This window comes from Atractosteus spatula, chromosome 8 (assembly GCF_055471065.1).
Source record: "Atractosteus spatula isolate fAtrSpa1 chromosome 8, fAtrSpa1.hap1, whole genome shotgun sequence".
NCBI lineage: Eukaryota > Metazoa > Chordata > Actinopteri > Semionotiformes > Lepisosteidae > Atractosteus > Atractosteus spatula.
In genome coordinates this window covers 3,143,845-3,162,428 of record NC_142713.1, presented here as the reverse complement: position 1 = coordinate 3,162,428, position 18,584 = coordinate 3,143,845, and the positions used below count along the sequence as shown (strand labels likewise).

Here is an 18,584-nt window from a genome sequence, read left to right as displayed (position 1 = left end):
TTTTCAGCTGAATGTACTTTGATCACACACAGGTTTTCAGTCTCTCAGGGCGTAAAGCAGAACGGTGATGGATGTATCATCGATTCTGATGCCAGGAGCTATAAATCTGTCACGGCAGTCATCTCTTGTCTCGTGTGCGTTTGAACTTGTTACCTGCTTTAGGGATGACTCAAGGGCTGAATCATCAGACCACAGAATGTCTGAAAATCTTGTTCAGGGTGATCCGTACAGCTCGTCACGCTACATCTGAGAAATGCTGTCAAACTTTCTTTTTCTTTTGCTGTTTCGATGTTTTGTAATTGCTCGTGTTACACATGGCCATAAAATGCGGATCACGCAGAAAGACTTCACGTGTGTAGCATGCCAAGCTTACACGCCGACGTACAGAGTTCACAAAGAGCACAAAGTGACGTGAAGAGACTCTTAAGGTGCAGCTGGAGTTGTAGTCTGCAGTTAGGTACGCTACATATACTCCAGTGTATGGACTGGCTTGAGAACAGGTTTGACCTACTGATGTCCTGGTATCATCGATCTTATGTTCTCTATGCTTTTATTGTGCATCTTTGGTCGTGTTTTTAAAGATCTTACAGGTGCCTTGGAAACTGTCAGCCCTCTTTTGCTTGGATTTAACGTGCAGGTATATGTGCAGCTGCACAATAGGAATCGCTGAGGTTGCAAAAGCTACTGATGGCACAGCCTCACCGTAAGGCATCAATACTGATGCAGCGCTGGCGTATTGCAGACCACATGGCAAAGCGATTTAAAAAAGGCAAAGAGAATTTTAGTGTGCATCGTCAGAAGCAGAGAAGGCAAATTGAAGGATGTTGAAAATGTTTAACGCTTCACGTTAAACGTTTAATGCTCGATGAGGACCTTATTTAAAACGTTGTGGGTAACTGTGGGTGCAGCAATCCAACAAAATATATATTGCTGCTCTGTGATCGCCCCCAAGGTGAGGAACATGTGTAAAACTACATTTTGAGACTTCAAGTCATGTCCTATGCTGTCGAACAAGCTGCTCGGTCATGTTTTAGAGTTGATGTCCTTTCAACAAATACGTAGATGCGATATTTCGATCAGTTAAGCTGCTAACATCCAAACGAGCAGAGTGGGTTGCAAAGATTATTCTTGTGTACTTATCTGTGAGAAAATCTTACTCTGGGGCAAAGCCTACTAAAAAAAAAAAAGTTAAAATCCAACAAAACTTATCTTCTAGATGTAGAAACAGGGCATGATTTTGTAAGCAAAAAAGGTTAATGCACCTATACTTACTAATATCTAAGTGCATTGTACAGTGAATTGAAAGCCTTCTCAAGGTGCTTTTGTCTGTACAGGAACCACAATCTCCGTGTAGCTTTTCAACCACAAGGAGGCACTACCGGAAGAGGGGACACAGTAGTATTTACGACAGGAAAAGAGCCGAGCCGAGTAAGATAAGCACTTTTTTAGCCCTATACAATTTCTTGCATGAGGAATGTGTCTTTTCACAGACCCCAACTTGCTCTCCATGAGACACACAGACAGGGAGAGAAGCTTGGGGTCAGAGCGCAGGGTCAGCCATTTATAGAACACCCCTGGAACAGCTGGGGTGAAGGGCCTCGCTCAGGGGCTCAATGGAGTAGGATTCCTCTGCCGGCCGCGGGATTCGAACCGGCAACCCTCCAGCCACAGGCGCAGAGCCACCTTAGGCAGGGACGAATAAGCAGCTGTTTTTTATATTTTACTTATCTGAAACACCTTCACGGATTTAATTCCAGAAGAACATGAAATAATTAGCACAAAGATCATATGGACTTTTCTAACCAATATTGTCATTGACTAGACCCAAGTGAAGCAGGCAAGCCCCTATATCGGAACACTGCCGCGATAAATTATTATTTATACTTTAATTTAATGCTCGCAGTTCATTGTGTGCACCGGGGATACAGACAGTTGTTTTTTGAAATACTATACCAGCGACACGGTTTTGTGAGGTAACTTTGTGAGTTTGGAACAGCGCAGCGACAAGAAAATCACACTTCTTCTTCCTTCCTGCGAGTAGTGAGCCGCCTACGTGCAACCCCAAACCACACGCAACGTTTTTAATTATTTGTTTTAAACGACACGCAAGTACACCCCACCCCCCTTTTTCGGAGGCGCTCGATTAATCCGTCACGAAGCGCTTTGCACGCTGGGATTTGTAGTCCGGGGGGGGGGGGTGGCGAATCCGCGAGTCCCCGCCAGCGTTTGGCACGGGAATAGCAACCGACCCCTAACTTTTTTGCGGCCGGCTAGCTTTGCAAGCCGTAGCTGACGGGGCGTTGCTAAAGTCGGGCTATGCATTAGTCAGCGCAATTCACCCCGCTAGGATCGTTTCGAGCGCGTTTGTGCGGGTCGGTGAGTATGTTTCACGCAAGGCTGGGCGTCTGGAGGCGGCTGGCGAGATGCGGAGCCGGGGCTGCAGCCGAAAGCCGTAGGTTTGTGTCGGTGGCGGCGCGCCGCTCCTGTCCCGTAAGTAGCGACTCCGTTTGTCCTAAAAAAAAGCCGAAGGCCGGCCGGTCGCGATAGGGCTGCCTTGTGCTCGTTCATTGATTGCATTTCAACATGGTGTGTGCGTGCATGTGCCCGGGGCTGGGTTTTATTTTCATTGTGGGTGGTGTGTGTGGAAAACCAGCAGGGTTTCCATGCCGACCGGACTCCCAGTCCACGACTGGGATGATCTACTGGGCTTTTTTTTCCTGCCGGGATCTCTGAATCCTCACGCCCAGCCCCGCACTCGCCCCCAATTAACTCATAATTAATGTTATGAGGAGCGCGTCTGCGTTCGATGACGTAAGCGGCTCACGTTGGTTGTAGTTTTGTTCAGTGTGTGGAGGTTCAGTGTCGGGGAGCAAAAACAACAACAACAACAAAACAACCCAACGGGAACCAGCAGAGATTCTGCCGAATTTGATCCCGAGCACGTCGTGTTATTTAAAGAGGCGTCAAGCGTAAAATACTCTTTAAAAACGATTGCGTGTGACACGATCGTGAAGTCCGTCAGACCCCTTGACGACGGTCTCGTTTTGTGTCGGGTTACCGGTGTGAGGTTGGGAAAGGGGCTTGTTTAATTTAATTTTATTTTGTTGTTGTTGTTGTTGTTGTTGTTTTTCAGAGCGCTGTTTTAGAAGAAGCGCTACACCCGGGTAGTTATTCGAGCAAAAACTTTCTTTCCACTTCCCACCCCCCCCACCGGATCGGTGTTTGTGTCGAGAAGATCACGTGTCTCCGGTTCAAACGAGATGAAGCAGGGGGCGCCGCCGTCCCCCCCCCTCCCCCTCTGCTCTTTGCTCTTCCTGAGAGAGAGAGAGACAGGGTGTCCAAAATAGTTCGTCGACGGGATCTTGCGAGCGTCTTTGCCTCGTTTAGCCAACGGGCCCCTGTCGGTTTCATTCAGCGGCTCTTCCGCTCTGGTCCGGACGTCAAACAGTTCTCCAAAACAATAAAAACGCACTCCTCTCTCACAGGGCGCCTGTTACTCCCGAGCACCGTCCTAAACCCTTTCTGACTCTGTCAGGTGGTCGCGGAGCTCGGGTCCTGCCCCCAGCATATCCTGCCAGCCTTGCTGTGTGCCCCGTGTTTTTCAATCCAAGCGCGCACCTGTTTCAGTTTTAGCCTGTTGAACAGGGCTGGATTTTCCATGAGGCTCTGCAGGCACAGTGCCCAGGGGCCCACACAGGAGGGAAACACGAGCGACTGACGAGAAAGGAGCTGGAACAACAGGCTTGCGGTGGACTCCAGGTGCTCCAGACCAGTGATCAGGCGCTGTCCAGCGGCTGTCCTAGAGACTGGAAGCGTCGAAGTGACGGGCGCTCGACTCGCTCCGTCAGTCGCGCGGTTTGGCATGAGAACAGCTCGAAGTGCGTCACGTCCGTCGACGCCGTTCAGCTGGCGTTTCCCCCCTCTCTCTGCGCATGGCGGAGTGGAAGTGCCCGGGGGGCCTACGGACACCACAATCCGGCCCTGACTGTAACCCGGGAGAAAAGACTAGCTTTTCCATGATACCATACATAAATCACCTTCACAACACCGATCCGTTGTTCTATAATCCGTTGTTCTATAATCATTTTTTTTAATATTCCAAGTCGTCCGCGTTAAATACGGCCTCCACGCTTGACACCCGCAGGTCAGCCCCCTGACTGGACGGCTCGTCTTTCTCCCCCCTCCCCCCCCCCCCCCTACAGAGTCAGCCCTCCTTCGGGCTCCTGTTCGACATCGACGGCGTCCTGGTCCGCGGTAGGACCCCCATTCCCGCTGCTAAGACCTGCTTCCAGAAGCTGGTGGACGGGAGCGGGCGCTTCCGGGTGCCGGTGGTGTTTGTGACCAACGCCGGGAACTGCCTGAGGCAGGCCAAGGCCGAGGAGCTGTCCCACCTGCTGGACGTGGAGGTGACGTCCGGTCTCGAGACGCCACAGCGGCCTCTTCAGCCTGCTCTCTGTTTTAGTGTTGAGTTGGGCCAGGGTTCACACACACACACACACACACACACACACACACCAGGGCCAGTCCAGCACAACACACACACACACACACACCAGGGCCAGTCCAGCACACACACACACACACACACACACACACACACCAGGGCCAGTCCAGCACAACACACACACACACACACACACACCAGGGCCAGTCCAGCACAACACACACACACACACACACACACACACACACCAGGGCCAGTCCAGCACAACACACACACACCAGGGCCAGTCCAGCACAACACACACACACCAGGGTCAGTCCATCACACACACACACACACACACACACACACACACACACACCAGGGCCAGTCCATCACAACACACACACACACACATACACCAGGGCCAGTCCATCACAACACACACACACACACCAGGGCCAGTCCATCACAACACACACACACACACACACACACACAGACTCACACCAGGGCCACTCCATCACAGCACACACACAGACTCACACCAGGGCCACTCCATCACAGGACACACACAGACTCACACAGACAGACACACACACACACTCACACCAGGGCCAATTTTTCCAGAAGCCAGTTCATCTCTAAGCATGACTTTGGACCGCGGGAGGAATCCCCACAAGAGCACGAGGAAGGGTCGTGAAGGGTCAGGTCAGCACTGCTGGTGTGTACTCACCTGGCCCTGCCGTCTGTGTCTTCCTCTCTGGACAGGTGTCGGCGGACCAGGTGATGCTATCCCACAGTCCTCTGCGGATGTTCACTCAGTACCACGAGAAGTGCGTCCTGGTATCGGGGCAAGGCCCAGTGACGGAGGTGGCCCGGAAGTATCCTTTCTCCCTGTATTTACTTCCTGAGCCATAAATAACCCCGTTGGTTTTGGGTGGGACACAGTGTTGTCGACATAGAGGGCACTTTAAATTGTCCTAACAGTTTGGCCTCCTCAAGCAGAGGAGGCAAATAAAGAGAAACTGCAGCGCTATCTTTATATTTCGGAGGCTAGAAAGAATAGGTGTTGATGAGTGCATGTCAAACCACAATGTCCTCAGTAACGTGCAAAACCTCCAATTTACAGCACAAAACAGATTCAATTTCCAGGTCTGGGCAGCGCCAGGCTCTGTGATTCAGAACCAGGCCAACGAGACCTCCGGTGAGGTGAGGCGGCCCTGTGACTCTGTAGACAAGCGGGCTTGTGAACCCAGCTCTTCTCCTCCAGTAGAAATATCGCTCTCGGCTTATTGATGGTTCGAGATGGCTTGGCCCACAGATACAACTTATTTGTTAACTCGGCCTGCTGAAATGTCTGCTGCACAACCTTGTGCTTGCCGTACTTTCGTGAAGTTCGTGATTTTGTGCTTCGCTGGAAGTTTTCACCTCTTTTTGTATACCGTCAGTACATTTAGTCTGTTACCGAGATCTCATCATTGAGCCCGAGAAGCTGGGACTGCAGCTCCCCTTTACGCCACTAGAGGGCAGATGTGTTCCCCGTATCCTGAGGTCACCGCGAGCTGATCCGCTGGGAGATCCGGCTGGGTGCGGTGTACGGTGAATGTAATTCTGTGACTGCTTCCCATTAACACAAAGATAAGCCATGTAGAAATGTCCGGCCATCCTTTTGTGTTTTAGCCGCTTCTTCCAGTTTCAGGATCGTGGGGGAAGCCAGAGTTAATCCCAGCAAGCAACAGGCACAAGGCAGGTTACACCTTGGATGGGACACCAGTCCGTCACAGGACACGCACACAGACATGGCCCTTTTCCCCAGGAGGCAATGAACCCCCCCCCAGCATGTCTTTGCACTGTGGGAGGAAACCGGAGCACCCGGAGGAAACCCACGCAAATGCAAGGGAGAACACGCAGACTCCACACAGACAGCACCCCGGCAACTGAACCCAGAGCCCCAGATCTGCGGGTCAGCAGTGCAATGTCATATTTCTAATCAAAACGGTTCTCTGGAGGAGAATAAAACAATGTTCTTTCCTTCAGTGTAGTTTCGTGGGAAGCGCCGCTGAATTCTAGGAACGGAGGGGTGTGTGGAGGGCGGGTCGTAGCCTTTGAGACGGTTTCCTCTTAACTCCTGCCGCCGCAGTCTGGGGTTCCAGAAGGTGGTGACCATCGAGATGCTGAGGGAAGCCTACCCTCTTCTGGATGTCGTGGACCACCACCGGCGGCCCAGAGACCAGGTGCGTACCGTGCTGTCTGCTGTGGTGGGACATCAGGGAGGGAGGGTCCAGCACGTGGATAGGAACCGCCCTGGTGACGGTGTTGGGGGTCGGAGGAGAGGCAGTGGTGACAGTGTTGGGGGTCAGGTCAGCGGAGACGCTGTGGTGACGGTGTTGGGGGTCAGGTCGGCGGAGACGCTGTGGTGACGGTGTTGAGGGTCAGGTCAGCGGTGACGGTGTTGAGGGTCAGGTCAGCGGAGACGCTGTGGTGACGGTGTTGAGGGTAGGAGGAGACGCTGTGGTGACGGTGTCGAGGGTCAGGTCAGCGGAGACGCTGTGGTGACGGTGTTGAGGGTCGGACGAGAGGCAGTGGTGACGGTGTTGAGGGTCAGGTCAGCGGAGACGCTGTGGTGACGGTGTTGAGGGTCGGACGAGAGGCAGTGGTGACGGTGTTGAGGGTCAGGTCAGCGGAGACGCTGTGGTGACGGTGTTGAGGGTTGGACGAGAGGCAGTGTTGACGGTGTTGAGGGTCAGGTCAGCAGAGACGCTGTGGTGATGGTGTTGAGGGTCGGAGGAGAGGCAGTGGTGACGCCGTGGTGACGGTGTTGAGGGTCGGACGAGAGGCAGTGGTGACGGTGTTGAGGGTCAGGTCAGCGGAGACGCCGTGGTGACGGTGTTGAGGGTCAGGTCAGCGGAGACGCTGTGTTGACGGTGTTGAGGGTCAGGTCGGCGGAGACGCCGTGTTGACGGTGTTGGGGGTCAGGTCAGCGGAGACGCTGTGTTGACGGTGTTGGGGGTCAGTGGAGATGCTGTGGTGACAGTGTTGAGGGTCAGGTCAGCGGAGACGCCGTGGTGACGGTGTTGGGGGTCGGAGGAGAGGCAGTGGTGACGGTGTTGAGGGTCAGGTCAGCGGAGACGCTGTGGTGACGGTGTTGGGGGTCGGACGAGAGGCAGTGGTGACGGTGTTGAGGGTCAGGTCAGCGGAGACGCTGTGGTGACGGTGTTGGGGGTCAGGTCAGCGGAGACGCTGTGGTGACGGTGTTGAGGGTCAGGTCAGCGGAGACGCTGTGGTGACGGTGTTGAGGGTTGGAGGAGAGGCAGTGGTGACGGTGTTGGGGGTTGGACGAGAGGCAGTGGTGACGGTGTTGATGTAGAACGCTGACTGCTGTGCTTTCATTGTGCACCAGTTTCCACAAGTGGCCGTCAACCAGATGCGAGACCTACACGAGCACTTTCAGTGCTGGAAGTGAACATCCTCTGTGCTGTGCTCGCAGGGCAGCCCGTGGGGTTCTGCTGTGGTGGGACATCAGGGAGGGAGGGTCCAGCACGTGGATAGGAACCGCCCTGGTGACGGTGTTGGGGGTCGGAGGAGAGGCAGTGGTGACAGTGTTGGGGGTCAGGTCAGCGGAGACGCTGTGGTGACGGTGTTGGGGGTCAGGTCGGCGGAGACGCTGTGGTGACGGTGTTGAGGGTCAGGTCAGCGGAGACGCTGTGGTGACGGTGTTGAGGGTCAGGTCGGCGGAGATGCTGTGGTGACGGTGTTGAGGGTCAGGTCACCGGTGACGGTGTTGAGGGTCAGGTCAGCGGAGACGCTGTGGTGACGGTGTTGAGGGTAGGAGGAGACGCTGTGGTGACGGTGTCGAGGGTCAGGTCAGCGGAGACGCTGTGGTGACGGTGTTGAGGGTCGGACGAGAGGCAGTGGTGACGGTGTTGAGGGTCAGGTCAGCGGAGACGCTGTGGTGACGGTGTTGAGGGTCGGACGAGAGGCAGTGGTGACGGTGTTGAGGGTCAGGTCAGCGGAGACGCTGTGGTGACGGTGTTGAGGGTTGGACGAGAGGCAGTGTTGACGGTGTTGAGGGTCAGGTCAGCAGAGACGCTGTGGTGATGGTGTTGAGGGTCGGAGGAGAGGCAGTGGTGACGCCGTGGTGACGGTGTTGAGGGTCGGACGAGAGGCAGTGGTGACGGTGTTGAGGGTCAGGTCAGCGGAGACGCCGTGGTGACGGTGTTGAGGGTCAGGTCAGCGGAGACGCTGTGTTGACGGTGTTGGGGGTCAGTGGAGATGCTGTGGTGGCAGTGTTGAGGGTCAGGTCACCGGAGACGCCGTGGTGACGGTGTTGGGGGTCGGAGGAGAGGCAGTGGTGACAGTGTTGAGGGTCAGGTCAGCGGAGACACTGTGGTGACGGTGTTGGGGGTTGGACGAGAGGCAGTGGTGACGGTGTTGAGGGTCAGGTCAGCGGAGACGCTGTGGTGACGGTGTTGGGGGTCGGACGAGAGGCAGTGGTGACGGTGTTGAGGGTCAGGTCAGCGGAGACGCTGTGGTGACGGTGTTGAGGGTCAGGTCAGCGGAGACGCTGTGGTGACGGTGTTGAGGGTTGGAGGAGAGGCAGTGGTGACGGTGTTGGGGGTCGGACGAGAGGCAGTGGTGACGGTGTTGAGGGTCAGGTCAGCGGAGACGCTGTGGTGACGGTGTTGAGGGTCAGGTCAGCGGAGACGCTGTGGTGACGGTGTTGAGGGTCAGGTCAGCGGAGACGCTGTGGTGACGGTGTTGAGGGTTGGAGGAGAGGCAGTGGTGACGGTGTTGGGGGTCGGACGAGAGGCAGTGGTGATGGTGTTGAGGGTCAGGTCAGCGGAGACGCTGTGGTGACGGTGTTGGGGGTCGGACGAGAGGCAGTGGTGATGGTGTTGGGGGTCAGGTCGGCGGAGACGTTGTGGTGACGGTGTTGAGGGTCAGGTCAGCGGAGACGCTGTGGTGACGGTGTTGAGGGTCAGGTCGGCGGAGACGCTGTGGTGACGGTGTTGGGGGTTGGAGGAGAGGCAGTGGTGACGGTGTTGAGGGTCAGGTCACCGGAGACGCTGTGGTGACGGTGTTGAGGGTCAGGTCACCGGAGACGCTGTGGTGACGGTGTTGAGGGTAGGAGGAGACGCTGTGGTGACGGTGTTGAGGGTCAGGTCAGCGGAGACGCTGTGGTGACGGTGTTGAGGGTCGGACGAGAGGCAGTGGTGACGGTGTTGAGGGTCAGGTCAGCGGAGACGCTGTGGTGACGGTGTTGAGGGTCGGACGAGAGGCAGTGGTGACGGTGTTGAGGGTCAGGTCAGCGGAGGCGCTGTGGTGACGGTGTTGAGGGTTGGACAAGAGGCAGTGTTGACGGTGTTGAGGGTCAGGTCAGCGGAGACGCTGTGGTGACGGTGTTGAGGGTCGGAGGAGAGGCAGTGGTGATGCCGTGGTGACGGTGTTGAGGGTCGGACGAGAGGCAGTGGTGACGGTGTTGAGGGTCAGGTCAGCGGAGACGCCGTGGTGACGGTGTTGAGGGTCAGGTCAGCGGAGACGCCGTGTTGACGGTGTTGGGGGTCAGGTCAGCGGAGACGCTGTGTTGACGGTGTTGGGGGTCAGTGGAGATGCTGTGGTGACAGTGTTGAGGGTCAGGTCAGCGGAGACGCCGTGGTGACGGTGTTGGGGGTCGGAGGAGAGGCAGTGGTGACGGTGTTGAGGGTCAGGTCAGCGGAGACGCTGTGGTGACGGTGTTGGGGGTCGGACGAGAGGCAGTGGTGACGGTGTTGAGGGTCAGGTCAGCGGAGACGCTGTGGTGACGGTGTTGAGGGTCAGGTCAGCGGAGACGCTGTGGTGACGGTGTTGAGGGTTGGAGGAGAGGCAGTGGTGACGGTGTTGGGGGTCGGACGAGAGGCAGTGGTGACGGTGTTGATGTAGAACGCTGACTGCTGTGCTTTCATTGTGCACCAGTTTCCACAAGTGGCCGTCAACCAGATGCGAGACCTACACGAGCACTTTCAGTGCTGGAAGTGAACATCCTCTGTGCTGTGCTCGCAGGTCAGCCCGTGGGGTTCTGCTGTGGTGGGACATCAGGGAGGGAGGGTCCAGCACGTGGATAGGAACCGCCCTGGTGACGGTGTTGGGGGTCGGAGGAGAGGCAGTGGTGACAGTGTTGGGGGTCAGGTCAGTGGAGACGCTGTGGTGACGGTGTTGGGGGTCGGACGAGAGGCAGTGGTGACGGTGTTGAGGGTCAGGTCAGCGGAGACGCTGTGGTGACGGTGTTGAGGGTCAGGTCAGCGGAGACGCTGTGGTGACGGTGTTGAGGGTTGGAGGAGAGGCAGTGGTGACGGTGTTGGGGGTTGGACGAGAGGCAGTGGTGACGGTGTTGATGTAGAACGCTGACTGCTGTGCTTTCATTGTGCACCAGTTTCCACAAGTGGCCGTCAACCAGATGCGAGACCTACACGAGCACTTTCAGTGCTGGAAGTGAACATCCTCTGTGCTGTGCTCGCAGGGCAGCCCGTGGGGTTAACTACATCATTCCTTGCTTTCAGGTGGAGCCACCTAAGGACTTCCCTGCCGTCGAAGGTATTTGAAACCGAAAGCTTCTCTGCCCCTGCAGTTCCAGCAACAGTTCCCAAGTTCTTGTAGAACCTCATTTCCTGGATGGCTGCTTCTCTGCAGAAATCTTTCTGTGAGCCTCCCGGTATTGTTCTCCAACAAGGTTTCCTCCCAGGTGCCCACATCAGACATCCGTGGGTATTAACGATAATGAAGCAGACACACGGCGTCCTGCGCACTTGTCCCAGAGTTCCATCGCTGTCCCACAGGGTGAAGGCAGGGCTGAGGGGAGCAGTTTTTGTTGAAGCAGGACATGAGATAAGAGCACTTCAGATCAGACCACTCTATTGGCCAGATACAGTGTCTCGCATGAGGAATGTGTCTTTTCACAGACCCCAGCCTGCTCTCCATGAGACACACAGACAGGGAGAGAGAAGCTGGGGGTCAGAGCGCAGGGTCAGCCATTTATACGGCGCCCCTGGAGCAGCTGGGGTGAAGGGCCTCGCTCAGGGGCCCAACGGAGTAGGATTCCTCTGCCGGCCGCGGGATACGAACCGGCAACCTCCCGGCCACAGGCGCAGATCCTGAGCCACAGAGCCACCGCACTGTCCCCAGTAATGTACACATACAGTGTACATTATCAGGAAGCCACTTACTCCTGACAACAGCGTGCGGAGAAGGCAGGAGGGAACCCACGCTCCCAGGAAAATTCCACACAGACCGGTCTTTGCTTTTCCTCGGCAGCTGTGATCCTCTTCGGAGAGCCGATCCGGTGGGAGACGAACCTGCAGCTGATCGTGGACTTGCTCCTGACCAACGGCCGGCCAGGGAATCCTGTGACGTCACTACCTTACCCCCACATCCCAGTGCTGGCCTGCAACATGGATCTCATGTGGATGGCTGAGGCCAAGAACCCCAGGTCAGGCCAGCCGGGACCTAGTCTGCCTCTGAATCCATTTTCTAACCACTTCATCCAGCACAGAGTCGCTGGGGGGAGCAAGAATCTATCCCAGCAAGCAAGGGGCGCAAGGCAGGGTACACCCTGGTCAGGACACCAGTCCATCTCAAGACACCCGCACACCCGCACACCCGCACACACACACACACACCACCACACCCCACACCCCACACCCCACACACACACGCCAGGGCCAATTTCCGAGAAGCCAGCATGGGTTTGGACAGTGGGAGGAAACCAGAGCACCACACAAACACTGAGGCAACATGCAAACTCCACACAGACAGCACCCCAGGAACTAATTCCATGGCCCTAGTTCGATGCTGATCAATGCACCACCATGCCACCTGCAGTGCTGCAGTCATTTAATCAACATGCATCGTTCGTGCTTGTCAGGCTGTCAGCTGTACAAGATGCCATGCTAGAGATGTAGGACAATGATCCCTCAGGTGGTATTTGAGGCCAGGGGGGAAATTTTGCCAGGACACTGGGGTAACACCCCTACTCTTCTCGAGAGACACCCTGGGATTTTTAATGACCACAGAGAGTCAGGACCCCAGTTTTATGTCTCATCCAAAGGATGGTGCCTTTTTTACAGTGTAGTGTCCCCGTCACTATACTGGGGCATGAGGACCCACACAGACCGCAGGGTGAGCGCCCCCTGCTGGCCCCACTCACACCTCTCCCAGCAGCAGCCTCAGCTTCCCCAGGAGTCTCCCCTCCAGGTACCGGCCAGGCTCACACCTGCTGGGCTCCAGTGGGGTTTGTCAGCTGGGAGCTGCAGGGGGACACGGCTGCTGGCTAGTCTGGGAGATCCCTAAGTGAAATGTGTTGTAGGCAGGAGACAACGAGAAGATTGGATTCCTGTGAAAACGGGTGGCTAAATTTCCAAGCCTTGCCCCCTCACGTCGGTCTGGGTTCCACACCCGCCTGACGGGGCCCGGCTCCCCTGTCGTCCTCAGGTTCGGACACGGGACGTTCCTGGTTTGCCTGGAGCACATCTACCAGAAGATCACGGGCCAGGAGCTGAAGTACGAGGCTCTGATCGGGAAGCCCAGTTTGGTGACGTACAACTACGCCGAGCTCCTGGTCAGGCAGCAGGCGGAGGCCAGGGGGTGGACCGAGCCCGTCGTCCGACTCTATGCTATTGGGTGAGCCGCGCTGGATAGTATCGAAATGTGTGTTTACACCGTGTACGCGGGCTTACAATCGGGGGCTCCTGCACAGGAGGAGGAAAGCAAACTTTCATGGTGTAATGATCCAAGGATCTCATTCAGCCGTTTCTTCAAAGAAGCGGCTTCAACAACATGGCTGGGCAGCATGTTCCACCCTCCCACCATCCTTTGTGTAAAGAAGTGCCTCCTGCTCCCAGTTTTAAATGCACTTCGCCGTAGATCCTTGCGGCCGCTGGTTGGTGCTTCGTTATACATTTTACGGAGCGGTGGCAACTGTGGCTCAGGATCTGCGCCTGTGGCTGGAGGGTTGCCGGTTCAAATCCCACGGTCGGCAGAAGAATCCTACTTCGTTGGGCCCCTGAGCGAGGCCCTTCACCCCAGCTGCTCCAGGGGCGCCGTATAAATGGCTGACCCTGCGCTCTGACCCCCAGCTTCTCTCCCTGTCTGTGGGTCTCATGGAGAGCAAGCTGGGGTCTGTGAAAAGACAAATTCCTAATGCAAGAAATTGTATATGGCCAATAAAGTGATCTTATCTTACCTGGAAATGTCGTCTATTTCGTGGTATAAACTGGAGATTGAACAAGTTACTGTGGATATTACATCACATTACAGTGACTAGTGAGCAGGAAGGGCCGCCTCACGTTGTAATTCGTGGGAACTCTCGGGGACATTTTTCTTGTATTGCGGTTTGAAAGGCCGATTCTTTCTAACCAACCCTGGAGTATAAAAACAGCGCTGAAACCTGGGCTCTCCTCTCACTCCGTTTTCACAGGGACAACCCCATGGCGGACATCTACGGCGCCAACCTGTACAACCGCTACCTGCAGGGGGCGCTGGAGGCCCAGCTGAAGGGGGCGCGGCTGGTGGAGGCGCAGGGGGCCCCGCCGGAGGAGGCGGGGGGGCCCGAGGCCCTCGGGAGGTGCCTGGCGGAGTGCTGCGTCTCGGTCCTGGTGTGCACGGGCGTGTACGGCGGCGGCGGCCAGCGGGACCTGCCCCGGGACCCCCGCCAGAGCGTCACCGAGCGGGTCTTCCACGGCCACCGCGACTTCCGCTTCGACCCCAGCCTGGTGGAGCCTGCCCTGGTGGCCCGGGACGTGGACGAGGCCGTGGAGCTGGTCTTCGGCCAGGAGGGCTGGCCCCTGGCCTGAGCGAGGCCCCCCGTGTGGCGGGGCGGGGCGGGGCGGCGGCGGCAGTGGGGGGGGGGCGGAACTGCCGTCCCAGCGCCGGGCTCGTGCGCCGAGGGGGGCTGGCGAAGGAGGACGCCCGCCTGGGCGTGTTTTTTCCGTCTTTCGTTTCCTGTGACCCCCGTCAGCCAATGAAAAGGAGGGGATTTCAGCCACTTCCTTGTTTCCATGGAGACCCCCCTCCCCCCACCCACCCCTGCACGGCGACGCCCACCAGGAAGTTACTCTGCTGCTGCTGCTGCTGCTGCTGCTGTTGTGGTTGGTCTCTGTGGGACATCCATTGCTGCCTTGCCCGCTGGGGCCCTGAGTTTATCGCCTGGGGTGCTGTCTGTGTGGAGTTTGTAGGTTCTCCCCAGGTGTGCATGGGTTTCCTCCAAGGCGCCCCAGTTTCCTCCCACAGACCAAAGGCGTACTGGTAGGTTGATTGGCTTCTGGGAAAACTGGCCGTGGAGTGGGGGGTCTGTGTGTGCCCTGTGATGGACTGGCGTCCCGTCCAGGGTGTACCCTGCCTTGTGCCCATTGCTTGCTGGGATAGACTCCAGCTCCCCCGTGACCCTGAATTGGAAGAAGCAGTTAGAAAGTGGATGGGTGAATGGGAACACACAAGCTCTGTTTAGAACACAGAAGACAGTTTCCAGCTTGAAGAAAGCACCTCTTTTCCAGTTTCCTGTTCCCTAAAGCACAGGACAGGTTACCTGCAGCAGCCATACTCTGCATTGATGTTTCTGTGTTCCCTGGTAGAATTAACGCAAATGCCATCTGAGTCTGCACATGATTGTACAAACGGAAGGGAGAGGCAACTTCAGGTTTTCAACTGTTTTCAGCACAGGTGGGGCAGGTTTGAGGTTAGCACCAGGAAAGGCAGGGTTGTAGAATCCTGTATCAATCTCCCACACGATCAGTAGGTGCACGTATTTCCATCTTGGGCTCTCAAAGGTATGGAAGAGGAGATCCCAACACAACTGCTGGGTGTGTCAGAAACTGTGTCTAGCTGGAATTTTTTAAAAAAGAGTCTTTCCGATTTCTGTAGCTTAGTACTGTTTAATAGTGTTGCTGTACCACCAAGTTCCAGTGAGCAGGTTTGTACAGGGCTTGAAACGGCTTCAGATTGCTGTAGCTGTGACTGGCATGGAAAGTCTGCTGCTGTGCTTTCCAGTCTGTTGCAGCCATAAAGACATTTAAGCTGGGGATGCAATGTGTTATATGGATTTTTTGTTACACGTTACCAATATCTTGAGTTCGTGCAGGTGTACTGAAACAGTGCACAAAGAAGAAAACTTAAATGCAGAGTCATGTCCCCTGTGGAGACGACACTGTCTCTAATAAGAAGGAGTAAGCTGATAGAGCAGCAATGACATTTCCTGGAATTATTGTGCAGAGTCATCAGTGCTACAGAGGCAGCAGTGTGCACAGTAGCTTGACTGTGAGATGCAGCGTTGTGGAGATGCCCCTGTGTGACTCTGAAGAGCCCGGCTTCAATGCCCTGTGTTATGATGAAATTAACGTCCATTACAGAGTGTATCCTTACAAGAGATTTTAATTCTCTTAGACCATCGGGAAACCAGTGAGGCTGCTGTGTGGAGAGAGGTGATTTGCTGTCGGCTTTTTACATACCAAGCAGATGCACCTTAGAGAGACCTTGGTTGCTTTTTGAAGAGCCTATTCAAACTAAAATAATCCTAGAATAATACGTTCGTTCTTGTCGAGGTTGGGCTTTTAATGTCATTTCTTACAAATAGTTTGAAATTGGGGTATTTCTTTTGAGCCTAGATGTTTTTTTTTCTAACCCAGAAAAAACTTTTACGTCTTTAATTAGTATGTATTTTTTTTTATAAATGTGAAGGAAGATCTTTGACCATCTGAAGATAATTTTATATCTTTGGCATTATAGTGATACAGCACTATAACCCGGTCAGTGATTTTCATTATGTCTGGTGCTGAGCTCCTGCGTTAGTCTAAATCCTAACAATGTACTTTAGAGAGAGTCTGTCTTGGCATTTTATAAGCAGTGCTTGGAAGGTTAACTTTACTGTCCATTATGATAGACAAACTCATAGCTGGGTTTTGGGAAGGACTTATGAACCAAGACTTCATCCTGGAGATTCTAGCTGAACGTACTGAAGTATACCCCCCAGAAGACACAGATCATCGTGTTTGCTGTAACCTGGAGTTTGGTGCTAAAATAACTTTGGTTTCAGCATTGACCTCAGCTAAAAGGAGGGAGTTATTTGTGGAAGCAAATACATCCCTCTCTGGACAATGACAAAAGAAAAGGTGTGGGTGTTTTTGGGGTGTAGTAACTATGATTTTGGGGGATCAAGCAGCTTTTAATTTTGTCATACAAAAGGGAAAAAGAACGAATTACACTGCTTTTCATTGGTAATGTTTAGAGTAGTACAGACGTTTCTGTTGTAACATGCAATCAGCTTTAACAGCTAGTCCTGTCTAATACTTTGTGTGATCGCCCGACATTGACTTTCTATGCATTAAAGAATCAAAAGGACACTCAGACTGCATATGTGTTCCTGTTTTGTTTGACATGGTTGTGACACAGAGACAGCTGGGTCCTGGGTCCGGGTCTGGACAGGGGTGTCTGCAGTGAGGGGGAGTGTGTCCTTCCCTGTGTGTCTGCAGGTTTGAAGTTCAACTGGGTTAACTGACACAGGTCAACAGTCTGTGGGTTTAACTGCACTGCACCAGTTTAACAAAGCTGCTGCTTTGAAGAGATCTGAAATATCTGAAAATGCACTGACCCCTCCAGGACCAGGACTGGACAGCCCTGCTGCGTGCTCATTGACCCCTCCAGGACCAGAACTGGACAGCCCTGCTGCAGACACACTGACCCCTCCAGGACCAGGACTTGACAGCCCTGCTGCGTACTCATTGACCCCTCCAGGACCAGGACTGGACAGCCCTGCTGCAGACACACTGACCCCTCCAGGACCAGAACTGGACAGCCCTGCTGCAGACACACTGACCCCTCCAGGACCAGGACTGGACAGCCCTGCTGCAGACACACTGACCCCTCCAGGACCAGGACTGGACAGCCCTGCTGCAGACACACTGACCCCTCCAGGACCAGGACTGGACAGCCCTGCTGCAGACACACTGACCCCTCCAGGACCAGAACTGGACAGCCCTGCTGCAGACACACTGACCCCTCCAGGACCAGGACTTGACAGCCCTGCTGCAGACACACTGACCCCTCCAGGACCCGAACTGGACAGCCCTGCTGCAGACACACTGACCCCTCCAGGACCAGGACTTGACAGCCCTGCTGCGTACTCATTGACCCCTCCAGGACCAGGACTGGACAGCCCTGCTGCGGACACACTGACCCCTCCAGGACCAGAACTGGACAGCCCTGCTGCAGACTCACTGACCCCTCCAGGACCCGAACTGGACAGCCCTGCTCCAGACTCACTGACCCCTCCAGGACCCGAACTGGACAGCCCTGCTCCAGACTCACTTTCATGTAAGTGTGGATAGAAAGTACGGAAAAGTGTCAACGTTTGATTCCCGACCATACTGCTGGCTCCGCCCACCAGCCGCTCTCAGCCAATCGCACAACTCGTTCCTGGGTCCTCCCCTCCTATTCTTATGAAGTGTCTGGCACAAGGGACCGCCCCCACCGGTGAACCCATCCGCCTAGGGCGGGACCTGTGGACGTCACAATGACAGGCAGGTTAGCCAGGTTTAGAAGAACTACAGGAAGTCGCCCTGGGGGGTTATGGGAGGTGTAGTCCTCACAGGCAAAGCAGAACAGTAGTAGCTATTTTTCGTGTGTACCCGGAATCTCCACGGTTTATATTAACCTAGGAAATATGTATGTAAAGCTAGGAATGCACAACAATTGGTTTTAAAAATGCACATTGAAAAAAAGAGAAGAAGGGCTTCTTATTCCACAAACGAAGCTAAGGAGATTTTTTTTTTAAATAGAAACGGTGTATTCAAATCCCTTCATCATTCAGCTTGAAGAATACAAACAGTAAAAACACATAAAACCCAGCATTATCCCCTCCGTGGTGGTTAAGGCACAATTGTTTAATGTCTTAAAACTGAGTCGTCACCACGTAGTGGATCTGTAATGCCTAACGTGAGTATCGGCCCACTTTGCGTCTTTCACATTAACATTTTTTTTTTACATTAGTGTCAAGCCTTCTAGAAACAGCAGTTTTGTTCTGGACATCTCGCAAACACCATGACAAAGCGGAAAGCAGGGTGCTGATAAGGACGTGCGAGTTTCCAAAGTAAAACAAAGTAAGATTCTTAGCACAACACTCACAGATTTAGAGAAG

The 18,584-nt window shown here is 54.6% G+C and overlaps 1 protein-coding gene across 1 annotated transcript; it reads left to right on the top strand.

Moving 5' to 3' along the window:
- Positions 1–2,186: 2,186 nt before the first annotated feature.
- LOC148829091 (haloacid dehalogenase-like hydrolase domain-containing 5) lies at positions 2,187–16,805 on the top strand. Its single transcript, XM_088924274.1, has 8 exons — positions 2,187–2,490; positions 4,203–4,406; positions 5,195–5,307; positions 6,567–6,660; positions 10,963–10,996; positions 11,714–11,888; positions 12,890–13,078; positions 13,875–16,805. The coding sequence occupies exons 1-8, from the start codon at positions 2,383–2,385 to the stop codon at positions 14,248–14,250; spliced, it is 1,293 nt and encodes a 430-aa protein (XP_088780400.1). The 5' UTR covers positions 2,187–2,382; the 3' UTR covers positions 14,251–16,805.
- The last annotated feature ends 1,779 nt before the right edge of the window (positions 16,806–18,584 follow it).